General features: G+C 40.2%; 1 protein-coding gene across 3 annotated transcripts in view; it reads left to right on the top strand.

Annotated features, from left to right (window-relative positions):
- The window catches only part of Spopfm2l2 (speckle-type BTB/POZ protein family member 2 like 1), a 73964-nt gene extending 62165 nt beyond the window's left edge, over positions 1–11799 (top strand). The window contains exons 2-3 of one of the 3 annotated variants that reach the window (NM_001100985.2): positions 9517–9671; positions 10234–11799. In NM_001100985.2, coding sequence (NP_001094455.2) covers positions 10268–11350 — 1083 coding nt within the window. In that variant the 5' untranslated portion in view covers positions 9517–9671; positions 10234–10267 and the 3' untranslated portion in view covers positions 11351–11799. Of the gene's footprint in view, positions 1–255; positions 9672–10233 lie in introns of those variants that run through there. The other 2 variants (XM_039102777.2, XM_039102776.2) reach the window with 2 other exon arrangements.
- Positions 11800–14040: the final 2241 nt, after the last annotated feature.

Here is a 14040-nt window from a genome sequence, read left to right as displayed (position 1 = left end):
GTGGTTATTGCTTCCCGTTATATTCATATTTGGATGTGAGGTTATGTTTGTGTGCTTTCATTCTCTTTGTTTTGTTGCCAAGACGATTAGCTTCTTGCTTCTTCTAGGGTATAGCTTGCCTCCTTATGTTGGGCTTTACCATTTATTATCCTTTGTAGCACTGGATTTGTAGAAAGATATTGTGTAAATTTGGTTTTGTCATGGAATATCTTGGTTTCTCCATCTACGTTAATTGAGAGTTTTGCAGGATACAGTAACCTGGGCTGGCATTTGTGTTCTCTTAGGGTCTGTATGACATCAGTCCAGGATCTTCTGGCCTTCATAGTTTCTGGCGAGAATTCTGGTGTGATTCTGATAGGTCTGCCTTTATATGTTACTTGACCTTTTTCCCTTACTGCTTTTAATATTCTTTCTTTATTTTGTGCATTTGGTGTTTTGACAATTATGTGACGGGAGGTGTTTCTTTTCTGGTCCAATCTATTTGGAGTTCTGTAGGCATCTTGTATGCCTATGGGTATCTCTTTTTTTAGGTTAGGGAAGTTTTCTTCTATGATTTTGTTGAAGATATTTACTGGTCCTTTGAGCTGGGATTCTTCACTCTCTTCTATCCCTATAATCCTTAGGTTTGATCTTCTCATTGAGTCCTGGATTTCCTGTATGTTTTGGACCAGTAGCTTTTTCTGCTTTACATTATCTTTGACAGTTGTGTCAATGATTTCTATGGAATCTTCTGCTCCTGAGATTCTCTCTTCCATCTCTTGAATTCTGTTGGTGAGGCTTGTATCTACAGCTCCTTGTCTCTTCTTTTGGTTTTCTATATCCAGGGTTGTTTCCATGTGTTCTTTCTTGATTGCTTCTATTTCCATTTTTAATTCCTTCAACTGTTTGATTGTGTTTTCCTGGAATTCTTTCAGGGATTTTTGCGATTCCTCTCTGTAGGCTTATACTTGTTTATTAATGTTTTCCTGTGTTTCCCTAAGTGTGTTCATGTCTTTCTTGAAGTCCTCCAGCATCATGATCAAATATGATTTTGAAACTAGATCTTGCTTTTCTGGTGTGTTTGGATATTCCATGTTTGTTTTGGTGGGAGAATTGGGATCCGATGATGGCATGTAGTCTTGGTTTCTGTTGCTTGGGTTCCTGCGCTTGCCTCTCGCCATCAGATTATCTCTAGTGTTACTTTGTTCTGCTATTTCTGACAGTGGCTAGACTGTACTATAAGCCTGTGTGTCAGGAGTGCTGTAGACCTGTTTTCCTCTCTTTCAGTCAGTTATGGGGACAGAGTGTTCTGCTTTCGGGCATGTAGTTTTTCCTATCTACAGGTCTTCAGCTGTTCCTGTGGGCCTGTGTCCTGAGTTCACCAGGCAGGTCGCTTGGAGCAGGAAGGTTTGTCTTACCTGTGGTCCTGAGGCTCAAGTTTGCTCATGGGGTGTTGCTTATTAGCTCTCTGCGGGGGCAGCACCCAGGAAGATGTGGGCCGCCTTATCCGGGAGCTTCAGTGCACCAGGGTTCCAGATGGCATTTGGTGTTTTCCTCTGGAATCAGTAACGTGGGCAGAGTGTAGTCTCTTCTGGTTTCCCAGGCGTGTCTGCCTCTCTGAAGGTTTAGCTCTCCCTCCCACGGGATTTGGGTGCAGAGAACTGTTTATCTGGTCGGTCCCTTCAGGTTCTAGCGGTGTGTCAGACGCAGGGGACCTCCTGCTCCTGTGCCCTTATCTCCAGGAACCCAGAGGTTGTATACAGTTTCCTCCTGGGCCAGGGATGTGGGCAGGGGTGGGCAGTGTTGGTGGTCTCTTCGCTCTGCAGTCTCAGGAGTGCCCACCTGTCCGGGCAGTGAGGTCTCTCTCCCACGGGGTTTTCTATGGTCCTTTTTGTTTCTACTTGGTTGATTTCAGCTCTGAGTTTGATTATTTCCTGCCTTCTCCTCCTCCTGGGTTTATTTGCTTCTTTTTGTTCCGAGCTTTTAGGTGTGCTATCAAGCTGGTGACATATGCTCTCTCCTGTTTCTTTCTGCAGGCACTCACAGCTATGACTTTTCCTCTTAGCACAGCTTTCATTGTGTCCCATAAGTTTGGGTATGTTGTACCTTCATTTTCATTAAATTCTAAAAAGTCTTTAATTTCTTTCTTTATTTCTTCCTTGACCAGGTTATCATTGAGTAGAGCATTGTTCAATTTCCACGTATATGTGGGCGTTCTTCCCTTATTGTTATTGAAGACCAGTTTTAGGCCGTGGTGGTCTGATAGCACGCATGGGATTATTTCTATCTTTCTGTACCTGTTGAGGCCCGTTTTTTGACCAATTATATGGTCTATTTTGCAGAAAGTACCATGAGGGGCTGAAAGAATGTATATCCTTTTGCTTTAGGATAGAATGTTCTATAAATATCTGTTAAGTCCATTTGGTTCATGACTTCTCTTAGTCTGTCTAAGTCTCTGTTTAATTTCTGTTTCCATGATCTGTCCATTGATGAGAGTTTGGTGTTGAAATCTCCCACTATTATTGTGTGAGGTGTAATGTGTGTTTTGAGCTTTTGTAAGGTTTCTTTTATGTATGTAGGTGCCCTTGTATTTGGGGCATAGATATTTAGGATTGAGAGTTCATCTTGGTGGATTTTTCCTTTGATGAATATGAATTGTCCTTCCTTATCTTTTTTGATGACTTTTGGTTGAAAATTGATTTTATTTGAAATAGAATGGCTACTCCAGCTTGCTTCTTCTGACCATTTGCTTGGAAAGTTGTTTTCCAGCCTTTCACTCTGAGGTAGTGTCTGTGTTTTTCTCTGAGGTATGTTTCATGTAGGCAGCAGAATGCAGGGTCCTCATTGTGTATCCACTTTGTTAATCTATGTCTTTTTTGGGGGGAGTTGAGACCATTGATGATGAGAGATAATAAGGAATAGTGATTGTTGCTTCCTGTTATACTCATATTTGAATGAGAGATTATGTTTGTGTGCTTTTCTTCTCTTTGTTTTGTTTCCAAGATGATTAGTTTCTTGCTTTTTCTAGGGTGTAGCTTGCCTCCTTATGTTGGGCTTTACCATTTATTATCCTTTGTAGCACTGGTTTTGTAGAAAGATATTGTGTAAATTTGGTTTTGTCATGGAATATCTTGGTTTCTCCATCTATGTTAATTGAGAGTTTTGCAGGATACAGGAACCTGGGCTGGCATTTGTGTTCTCTTAGGGTCTGTGTGACATCTGTCCAGGATCTTCTGGCTTTCATAGTCTCTGGCGAAAAGTCTGGTGTGATTCTGATAGGTCTGCCTTTATATGTTACTTGACCTTTTTCCCTTACTGCTTTTAATATTCTTTCTTTATTTTGTGCATTTGGTGTTTTGACTGTTATGTGACTGGAGGAGTTTCTTTTCTGGTCCAATCTATTTGGAGTTCTGTATGCTTCTTGTATGGTTATGGGCATCGCTTTCTTTAGGTTAGGGAAGTTTTCTTCTATGATTTTGTTGAAGATATTTACTGGTCCTTTGAGCTGGGAGTCTTCACTCTCTTCTATACCTATAATCCTTAGGTTTGATCTTCTCATTGAGTCCTGGATTTCCTGTATGTTTTGGACCAGTAGCTTTTTCTGCTTTACATTATCTTTGACAGTTGTGTCGATGATTTCTATGGAATCGTCTGCTCCCGAGATTCTCTCTTCTATCTCTTGTATTCTGTTGGTGAAGCTTGTATCTAAGGCTCCTTGTCTCTTCCTTTGGTTTTCTATATCCAGGGTTGTTTCTATGTGTTCTTTCTTGATTGCTTCTATTTCCATTTTTAATTCCTTCAACTCTTTGATTGTGTTTTCCTGGAATTCTTTCAGGGATTTTTGTGATTCCTCTCTGTAGGCTTCTACTTGTTTATGTTTTCCTTTGTTTCTCTAAGGGAGTTCTTCATGTCTTTCTTGAAGTCCTCCAGCATCATGATCAAATATGATTTTAAATCTAGATCTTGCTTTTCTGGTGTGTTTGGATATTCCGTGTTTGCTTTGGTGGGAGAATTGGGCTCCGATGATGTCATATAGTCTTGGTTTCTGTTGCTTGGGTCCCTTCACTTGCCTCTCGCCATCAGATTATCTCTGGTGTTACTTTGTTCTGCTATTTCTGACAGTGGGTAGCCCTATAGGCCTGTGTGTCAGGAGTGCTGTAGACCTGTTTTCCTGTTTTCTTTCAGCCAGTTTTGGGAACAGAGTGTTCTGCTTTCAGGCATGTAGTTTTTCCTATCTACAGGTCTTCAGCTGTTCCTGTGGGCCTGTGTCCTGAGTCCACCAGGCAGGTCACTTGGTGCAGAAAAGTTGGTCTTACCTGTGGTCCTGTGGCTCAAGTTTGTTCGTGGGGTGTTGTTTTTGAGCTCTCCGTGAGGGCCGCATCCAGGAGGACCTGTGCTGCCTTTTCTGGGAGCCCCCGTGCACCCCTGGGAAAGGATTTTTAAGGAGAATTTCTTGATGGAGAATTCCAAGACCCCCAGTCAAATTTGGGTGAGTCACCACAAGGTCTGTGGATTTGATTGGACTAAACACAGGATAGAAGAAAGCCACCTTCAGAGGTTTGGGGCTTGCTTTCTGCCCAAATATAGGAGCTCTTCCACCTGCTCTCCATTTTGTGAACACTCAGACTTCTGACAAGTTAAGAACCCTTCTCTGATGATCTTGTGGCAGGAATTAGTGTAAGACCAGCACAAGAGTAAATAGTAGCTTTGCAGAAAATGTCATGAACTTTCATTTATGACTGACCACAGTTCAGAAAGTACACTGGTGATGACTACTCCTATTCCCATCTGGACTAACTCTGGAATTAAGTTAAGTCAAAAGCTAGAAGGCATACATAACTTTTTCCATCTAAGTTGAAATACATAGAGCCATTTCAAATAGAGTCTCTTTGGGTAGGAAAACACACCTTTAATCTGAGTCCTGAGTCAGAAAATTACACACCTTTAATCCAGATTTTGAGACTAGAAGACTGGGTCACACCTTCTGCTGGAGGCTTATATAAGCACATGGGAGAAGGAAGCTTTGTGTCTTTGCCTGCTTGCTTTCATCTTACTAGCAAGCCCATTTTTCATAGGCGTTAGAGCCCACTTCTTCAGAATTCCAGCATATACTGAAGAACGTGAACACCACAGACTTCTAACCTTGTGGACTAAGTAAGTAATGGCTTTAGCCATTGTTGGTAGCTGGACCGCACCCTTAAGTTTTTCTCATATATCAGCTTTCTCTTTACAGAGAGACTTTCATTCTGTTCATTTTCTATAGTTCCCAGTTCATAAAATATATTTGAAATCAGAATGTAGAAAGTTTTGAAACTCATTGATAGTTTGATATTATAATTCTTTTATTTTATGAAAAGAGTGCCAGGATATGTTTGTTAGAACTAGGTATGGGTGGGAGGGGTACACTCTCAGGCTCATTTTGAGGCATCCCTTTCCCTGGGGGTACCAGCTGTTGTATAGAATATAGTTTACTATATAGTTTATTTATAGTTTAGATCATATAATGTAGATATACGATAGATCAGTAAATAGATGGATATAGAAATACCACACACACACAGTTTATTATAGCTTTAGTATAGAATAAACTTTATTTAGAGCTTTGGAGGGGAGTTTTGTAGGGAAGAGAAGGGAGTTGAGGTAGAAAAAGACAGACATACATATATATATAGAGAGAGATTGTGTGAGTCCGAGAAGGAGGAAGAGAAGGGGAGAGAAAAAAAGGATCAGAGTTCCCACCCAGGAACACATGGAGAAAAGGGGGGATGGGGAAGTAGAAAGAGAGACAGAGAAAGGCTTATAGGATCATGTAGAGTAAGAGTAAGAGAGAATAAGAGAGTAAGGAGGGGACAAACAGATTATTTTATAGTGAGTCATGCCTATCTGGATGTTGCCAGGTAACTGTTGGGTGGAGCCTAGGAGGAATGCTAAAATTCCTTCATCATGGATTAATTTAAAATTAAAGGAAGAATTTGATAGAGACTATGATGGAACAGGAATAGGGTCATCATGATCTTTCACTACTTCTTCCTGACTTTGGGATGATGTCTCTCTGGGAAAGCAAAGAAAATATGGATGTTGATGTTGATCCAATCTTAGCAGGGTTGGCTGTTTCCTTGCTATCAAGGAACCGTGGAACCATCTGTAGGTAGAAGGAACAGTTCCAGTAGAAGTGTCTGTGTTTGTGAGAGTAGGTTGGAGTATGTGGGTTGCTTCTCTGGAACTGTCATGGATGTTGATTTTGAGTGAATTCCTGGACATGACAAGATGTTGAAACATTGTGTGTGTGTGTGTGTGTGTGTGTGTGTGTGTGTAATAGTAATAGTAGTACTAGTCAATTATATATAGTAGAGAATAAAGTTAAGTGTTTTGGGGAGAAAAGAATTTTTCTTAGGTGTATTGAAACCCTTAGGTCTTAGTGGTTCGTGTGAGGGGAGTTCTAATCCCAGGGAACAGGAAAGGAATCCCACCCTCTGGAATAGGTCACAAGTGGGAACTTAGGTTATTGATTGACAGGTTACTTATCTAGATGCAGTCTGTTTGGTCCATGGGAAGGAGGTCTGATTCTTTTTCTTGGAGCTTATAAGTGTACAAAAGAGATACATTTGTTAACAGAGTGAGCAGTCTTTAAGATGAGCTTAGGAAACCTTTCCTGTAAGAGAAAGAGAAAGAAGGGCTTTTACCTCTGTCTAGAAGATGGAATATATATATGTATATACAGTATAAATTTATTATAATGAGAAACATTTTGAAGTATGTATTGAAAAGACAATTAAAGGAAACTGGAAAATTTGACAACTTTGTGAATATGATAATTGATCATATAGTTTAGCATGAGAAAAACTTTAAGTCTAATGTTAAAAGATAACCAAAGGAAACTTGTATTCGTAACTATGGCAGCTGATAGTATAGATTTAGCATGAGAAAAACTTTAAGTCTATAGTTTAAAGACAATCAAAGCAAACAAATTTGAATTTGTGATATAAAAGTTGAATTGTATAGTGGGATGTTTTATTAGGATTAGGCTAATTTATAAGATTTTTCTTGGTTCATGATTGGATAGTGGCATAACAAGCAGAGGAAATATGAAGCATTTAGTCACTGGAAAGTGAGTTTAGGAAATGAAGTAACAGAAGGTTATATCTGTGAAACGTTATATCTGAAACTTGTGTATCTTTTATCCTGAAGCCTGTGAGTTAGACAAACTTGTCTGTTTTTGAGAAGAGATCCGGTAGTCTTCAAGTTAACGAATTGACTACTGAGATAATAAGGTAGTGGATTACCTTTGGGTAAGGAACTAGAGGTCTGTTTTCTAACTCTAGTTAGTTTAGCTACAAATATAGTCAGAAATTAGGGAAAATAAATTATAATCTAGATGTCATTATTTAAAATGACAGAGGTTGGCCAATAGTCTTCTACCTAGACAGTTTTCCCAGGTCCCTGTGGTCTCCATCACAATTCAGGCAGAGTCAGTGTGGTCATTAGGTCCAGAAAAGGAGAACCTTTTTTCCTGTGGAGTAGTTACTTTGGAAAAATGACTCATCTCGTCCTAGGCAATATGAGACATTTAACTCTCTGGGTATCCTCAGTTTGACAGCAGTGTAGGGTGAGCTCTGGCAGCAGCAAGGAAATGGAGCACTGTTTCTCAGTGGTTATCATACCACAATCTAGGCAGTCTTGGTACTGTGCCTATTTCTTCTCAGAGACCTTGGTGGGTAAGGGTGGGGGAATTGTAACTGTTATGTTTTTGGGATTTTCTGTCCTAATAACTTTAAACGTGTGAGGTTACATTTATCAGATTTCTGAAAAGATTGAGAGCTAATATCTATTAAGCATATCTAAGTTATACAATCAAGGCAGTGATCTTTAACTTTTCACTGTTGTAAATCTTAAAATCAATATTAAATAATGATTCACCAAGTCAGGATAGAAATTAGAGCCTCTAAGACTGTTCTAAGGTGTGGAGGCAGTGTTTTAGTAACGGCCTAAAGCAAATATGGTAGATGGTCATGGGACTGTTATTAACTAAGTTGGCACTGAAGCTACAACCAGTCACTTGACCTGCCTTAGCTAAGATGGTGCTGAAGCAATAGCATAGGTAAACCTTATCTGCCCACAATAAAGATGGCAGTCACTCAGGAGACTGTCCCCAACCAAGATGGTGATGAAGCCACAGCTCTGTCTGAAGGAAAGTCAGATGTTTGTTAGATTTTGTAATCGCAGAAGTGGACGTGTATCAGCAGAAAAAAAACATAAAAAGGGAAAAACGTAAAGGGATAAATGGGCACGTTTTGTTTGAGGGACAAATGGTTTTTCCTTTCCCCACAGTCATTCATCCTCTGTTGCTAAATGCAGAGCAGCAGGTCAGACCTGTGCATGGAGAAGCTCAGCCCTCATATCTAGTTTAGAGCTGCTGCAGACATTCTAGTGTTTTTATTGTAAAAATAACTATTAATCATCTGTATTTATTGTCATCGCTGAGGCTCTCTGCCTCTACTTGTCAACCTAGGCCTAGATATGGAAGCTTCTATTCTCTTAAAATCTATTCTAGGCCTTGAAAAAATTTACCCTCTGATACTTATAGGTGAATAATTCACTCCTAACTAATTGTTTCTGAGGTCTGGATGAGTGGTTTAAAACCCCTCTCCATTGTAACTGATTCAATCTGTGTTCTTTCAGTTTTTCCTGAGCTGCTCTGCCTTGCCTCATACTAACTTTCACCAACTGTTGTACTCTTCTGTCTCCTTTCTTGTTCTCTGAATCATTCTGTCTTTCCCTGTGTCTCCATTTCTCTCTCTTCAACCCATCTCTGAAAAACTCTCCTGGAAAAACTGGGTCCTCTCTTACTTTTCTCTCTGTACTGGTTCCTTTTTCTTCTTTCTTTCTTCCTTTCTTTCTTTCTTTCTTTCTTTCCTTTCTTTCTTTCTTTCTTTCTTTCTTTCTTTCTTTCTTTCTTTCTTTCTCTCTCTCTCTCTTTCTTTCTTTCTTTCTTTCTCTCTTCCTCTCTTTCTTTCTTTCTTTCTTTCTTTCTTTCTTTCTTTCTTTCTTTCTTTCTTTCTTTCCATCCCAAATGTTGCCCCATTCCAGTTTATCATTGCAGAATTCATTACCCCACACCATAATAAAAAAAACAAACAACAACAACAACAACAAAAAACCCAAAAGCAAAAACAAATGAACAAAAAACAAAACAAAACAAAACAACAGCAGGGTCTTTATTTTCTTTTCTAGCTCAGGCACCACCCCCACCCCCATCGCAATGCACCACAGTCAAGAAAAATCATTTTGGTGGTGAAGGAGTACCAAAAGTCTTCTGTTCAGAATGCCTGTGGACTTAAGTAACCTAAAAAAAGTGGAGAATATGCACTTTAATATTGTTTTGGCATAACTTGAAGTAGATAGATGTAGTTCAAATACAGACTCTTTGGGTAGAAAAACACACCTTTAATCTGAGTCTTGATGCAGAAAACACACACCTTTAATCTAGATCTTAAGACTAGAAGACACACCATTAACTGGGCCCCACCTCGGTTGCAGCCTGTGTAAGTTTATAGGAGAAGGACGCTTGGAGTTGCTGCTTGCTTGCTCTCATCTTACTAGCAAGCTCATTTCTTCACTGGCATCTGAACGTACATCTTCAGGATTCTGGTCGATACTGAAGAAGACATGAGACTTCAAACCTTGTAGAATAAGTAAGCATTGGCTTTATCCAACTTTATATTACCTTGACCTTTGCCTACAAATTTCTCTCACACATCCACTTTCTATTTATATAGAGTAATTCATTCTTTATGTTCACTAAAGGACCCTGTTACTACAATACAATTGAAATGAGTGTGTATACACATTTCCAAACTCTTCCACAGTTGGATAAGATAGCCAAAATTAGTTACCATTGACCTAAGATTCAATAAATACACACACACACACACACAGACACACACACACACACACAGAGATGTACAGACATATGGCGGGGTGTGTGGGGGTGGTGGAGACTGAGAGAGACACAAACACAGAGAGACAGTCAGAGACAAACAGACACACACACACACAGAGACACACATGTTTAACAGTCACTGTGGGTCTGTCTTATCTTCAGTGGAACAAATATAGAAACCTAGAGAAACCTGTAGAAATACAAGTTTCCAAGAATATAAAAGGGGAAATTTAGCAGAAATTGAAAATAAAATCTAAAGGGTATCTATAATTGTACCCTACAAAATAAAGAGTAACTTCTATTACTTCTTTCAGATCAACTTTAACCTCCAAACTACCTCCAGAAGACATGTCAGGGGACCTGGAAGCCAAGAGCTGTGGCTACACACATATCAGTGTTCAGAAGTTCTGCTATGAGTGGACCATTAGCAACTTTTCATTTTGCATGGATGGAATTCGTGAAAATGTTACAAGCCCAAGGTTCTCATTAGAGGCCAGTGAAGAAATGCAATGGTGTTTGAGGATATTCCCAAACGGTGTTGATGAAGAAAGCAAAGATTACCTGTCTGTTTACCTGGGTTTGCTCAGTTGTCCAAAGAGCCCAGTTTGGGCAAAGGTACAGTTCTGGATCATAAACGCCCAAGGAGAGAAATATCTTATTACAAAAATGTCAAATGTTTTAAGGTTTCTGCCAAATCAATACTGGGGATACAAAAAGTTCATCCTTCGAGATTTCCTCCTCTCCCATAGGCATCGGCTTCTCCCTGAAGACCAGTTCACCTTGTGCTGCAAGGTGAGCATAGTAGAACGCTCCTTTAGCATGCATGGAGATAACATGAGACCTGCAATCAAGGATCCAAGGCAGATGTTGGTCAACGACATAGGAGAGCTGTGGGAAAATTCCCTCTTCACAGACTGCAGCCTGGTGGTAGCTGGCCAGGAATTCAGATCTCACAAGGCCATTCTAGCAGCTTGCTCTCCAGTTTTCAGAGCCATGTTTGAACATGAAATGCTAGAGAGCTTAACAAACCGCATTGAGATCCATGACATTCACCTGCAAGTCTTTAAGGAAATGATGGCCTTCATTTACACAGGGAAGGCACCACACCTCCACAGCCGCTCAATGGCCACAGGTTTGTTGGCAGCTGCTGACAAGTATGACCTGCAGGGCTTGAAGGGCATGTGTGAGGATGCCTTGTGCAGGAACCTCTCTGTGAAGAATGCTGTACCTACTCTCATCCTGGCTGACCTCCACAAAACAGAGCACCTGAAGACTAGGGCCATGGATTTCATTATACTTCATGCTTCTGAAGTCTCTGATACCGTGGGGTGGAAGTCAATGGTGGAGTCACATCCCCACTTGGTGGAGGAAGCATTTTACTCCCTGTCTTCCATACAGTGTCCTGGCTTTGAGCCCTCACTTGAATGCTGAAAGACATTTTAGGAGCTTAACGGCTATGACCTACACCTGTCTTCCAACAGCAGCAACCAGTGTTTTTACAAATGACTTCTGTTTAGACTACAGTATTGCTGGAGCATTTACAGTGAATCTGGGGAAAGGCAGCCTGGTGGCTCAGGATTTAAAACGGCTGTAATATGTCAAAATGGTGTATGGGCAAAGAGCAGCTCTAGGGTCATGGATACTCTACCTGACAATTACCCTGTTGATGCTGTTTGATTCTTGTCTGATGTCTTGGAAACTGGGATTCAACTGGCCTGATGCACAACCCAACCTACTTTCTTTGGAGAAACTTGTCTGCATTGGACTGAGCAGAATAGATGACCTAACTTATGTGTATTAAGTGACATGTAAAGTTTTTCACCTAATTCTGGTGTATTTTCTATCTGTAAATAAAAATTCTTTCAACTTTACTGTATGTATCCTGTTATTTGCCACTTGCCTTATTGTTCTAATTAAGACTTCATTTGCTGTACTGAGTAGATTTAAGAGAATGAGAAACCACTACTTGCCTTTGCTTTTGTACAATGACTTTGAGTTTCTCCCAATTTAAGTTGATGTTGACATGAGCTTCTTCTATATTACCATTATTATATTTAGGCATATCATCTGTGCAGCAATCTCTGGAGAACTTTTATCATTAAGGGGTTGCTTCTTAATGACCTTGTCTCGACCCAGTTTAACGATCCTGTTTTTTGCCTTTTGTTTGTTTGCTTTGTTTTCTTTCAGTTTGTTTATGTGGTCAATTAATTTTATTGATTTTTTTTATATTGAAATACTCCTACTCATCTTGAGAGAAAGCCAACTTGGCATTGTAAATGATATTTTTAATTGTTCTTGGAATATGTTTGAATTATTTAATGATTATGTCTGCATCAGAATCCATAAGGGAAATTGGTATGTGTTTTCTATAGTGTAACTGTAGTCTCTCATATAATAGATTGGGCAATAATCTTTCTGTTTTTATTTCATGAAATAATTTGAGGAACATAAGCAATGACTCTTCTTGCTGGTATGGCTGGTAGATTGTTTTTTTTTTTTTTGTGAAAATTATCTGGTTCTGGACATTTTTTGATGGGGAAACTTTTTTTTTCCTTTCATTCTCTTTCTTTTTTTATTTTTTTTATTTTTACTTTTTACGGCCATACCACCCTGAACACGCCCAATCTCGTCTGATGGGGAAACTTTTTTTTTTCTTTTTTCTTTATTAACTTGAGTATTTCTTATTTACACTTCGAGTGTTATTCCCTTTCCCGGTTTCCGGGCCAACATCGTCCCTAACCCTTCCCTCTCCCCTTCTATATGGGTGTTCCCCTCCCTATCCTCCCCCCATTGCCGCCCTCCTCCCAACAGTCACGTTCACTGGGGGTTCAGTCTTAGCAGGACCAAGGGCTTCTCCTTCCACTGGTGCTCTTACTAGGCTATTCATTGCTACCTATGAGGTTGGAGCCCAGGGTCAGTCCATCTATAGTCTTTGGGTAGTGGCTTAGTTCCTGGGGGCTCTGGTTGCTTGACATTGTTGTTCATATGGGGTCTCGAGCCCCTTCAAGCTCTTCCAGTCCTTTCTCTTGATTCCTTCAACGGGGGTCCCGTTCTCAGTTCAGTGGTTTGCTGCTGGTATTCACCTATGAATTTGCTGTATTCTGGCTGTGTCTCTCAGGAGAGATCTACATCCAGTTCCTGTCGGCCTGCACTTCTTTGCTTCATCCATCTTGTCTAATTGGGTGGCTGTATATGTATGGGCCACATGTGGGGCAGGCTCTGAATGGGTGTTCCTTCTCTGTCTGTTTTAATCTGTGCCTCCCTATTCCCTCCCAAGGATATTCTTGTTCCTCTTTTAAAGGAGTGAAGCATTCACATTTTGATCATCCGTCTTGAGTTTCATGTGTTCTGTGCATCTAGGGTAATTCAAGCATTTGGGCTAATAGCCACTTATCAATGAGTGCATACCATGTATGTCTTTCTGTGATTGGGTTAGCTCACTCAGGATGATATTTTCCAGTTCCAACCATTTGCCTACGAATTTCATAAACTCGTTGTTTTTGATAGCTGAGTAATATTCCATTGTGTAGATGTACCAAAATTTCTGTATCCATTCCTCTGTTGAAGGGCATCTGGGTTCTTTCCAGCTTCTGGCTATTATAAATAAGGCTGCGATGAACATAGTGGAGCACGTGTCTCTTTTATATGTTGAGGCATCTTTTGGGTATATGCCCAAGAGAGGTATAGCTGGATCCTCAGGCAGTTCAATGTCCAATTTTCTGAGGAACCTCCAGACTGATTTCCAGAATGGTTTTACCAGTCTGCAATCCCACCAACAATGGAGGAGTGTTCCTCTTTGTCCACATCCTTGCCAGCATCTGCTGTCACCTGAGTTTTTGATCTTAGCCATTCTCACTGGTGTGAGGTGAAATCTCAGGGTTGTTTTGATTTGCATTTCCCTTATGACTAATGAACATTTCTTTAGGTGTTTCTCCGCCATTCGGCATTCCTCAGCTGTGAATTCTTTGTTTAGCTCTGAACCCCATTTTTTAATAGGGTTATTTGTTTCCCTGCGGTCTAACTTCTTGAGTTCTTTGTATATTTTGGATATAAGGCCTCTATCTGTTGTAGGATTGGTAAAGATCTTTTCCCAATCTGTTGGTTGCCGTTTTGTCCTAACC

Source organism: Rattus norvegicus, chromosome 2 (genome assembly GCF_036323735.1).
Source record: "Rattus norvegicus strain BN/NHsdMcwi chromosome 2, GRCr8, whole genome shotgun sequence".
NCBI lineage: Eukaryota > Metazoa > Chordata > Mammalia > Rodentia > Muridae > Rattus > Rattus norvegicus.
This window is presented reverse-complemented; position numbering and strand designations above follow the sequence as displayed.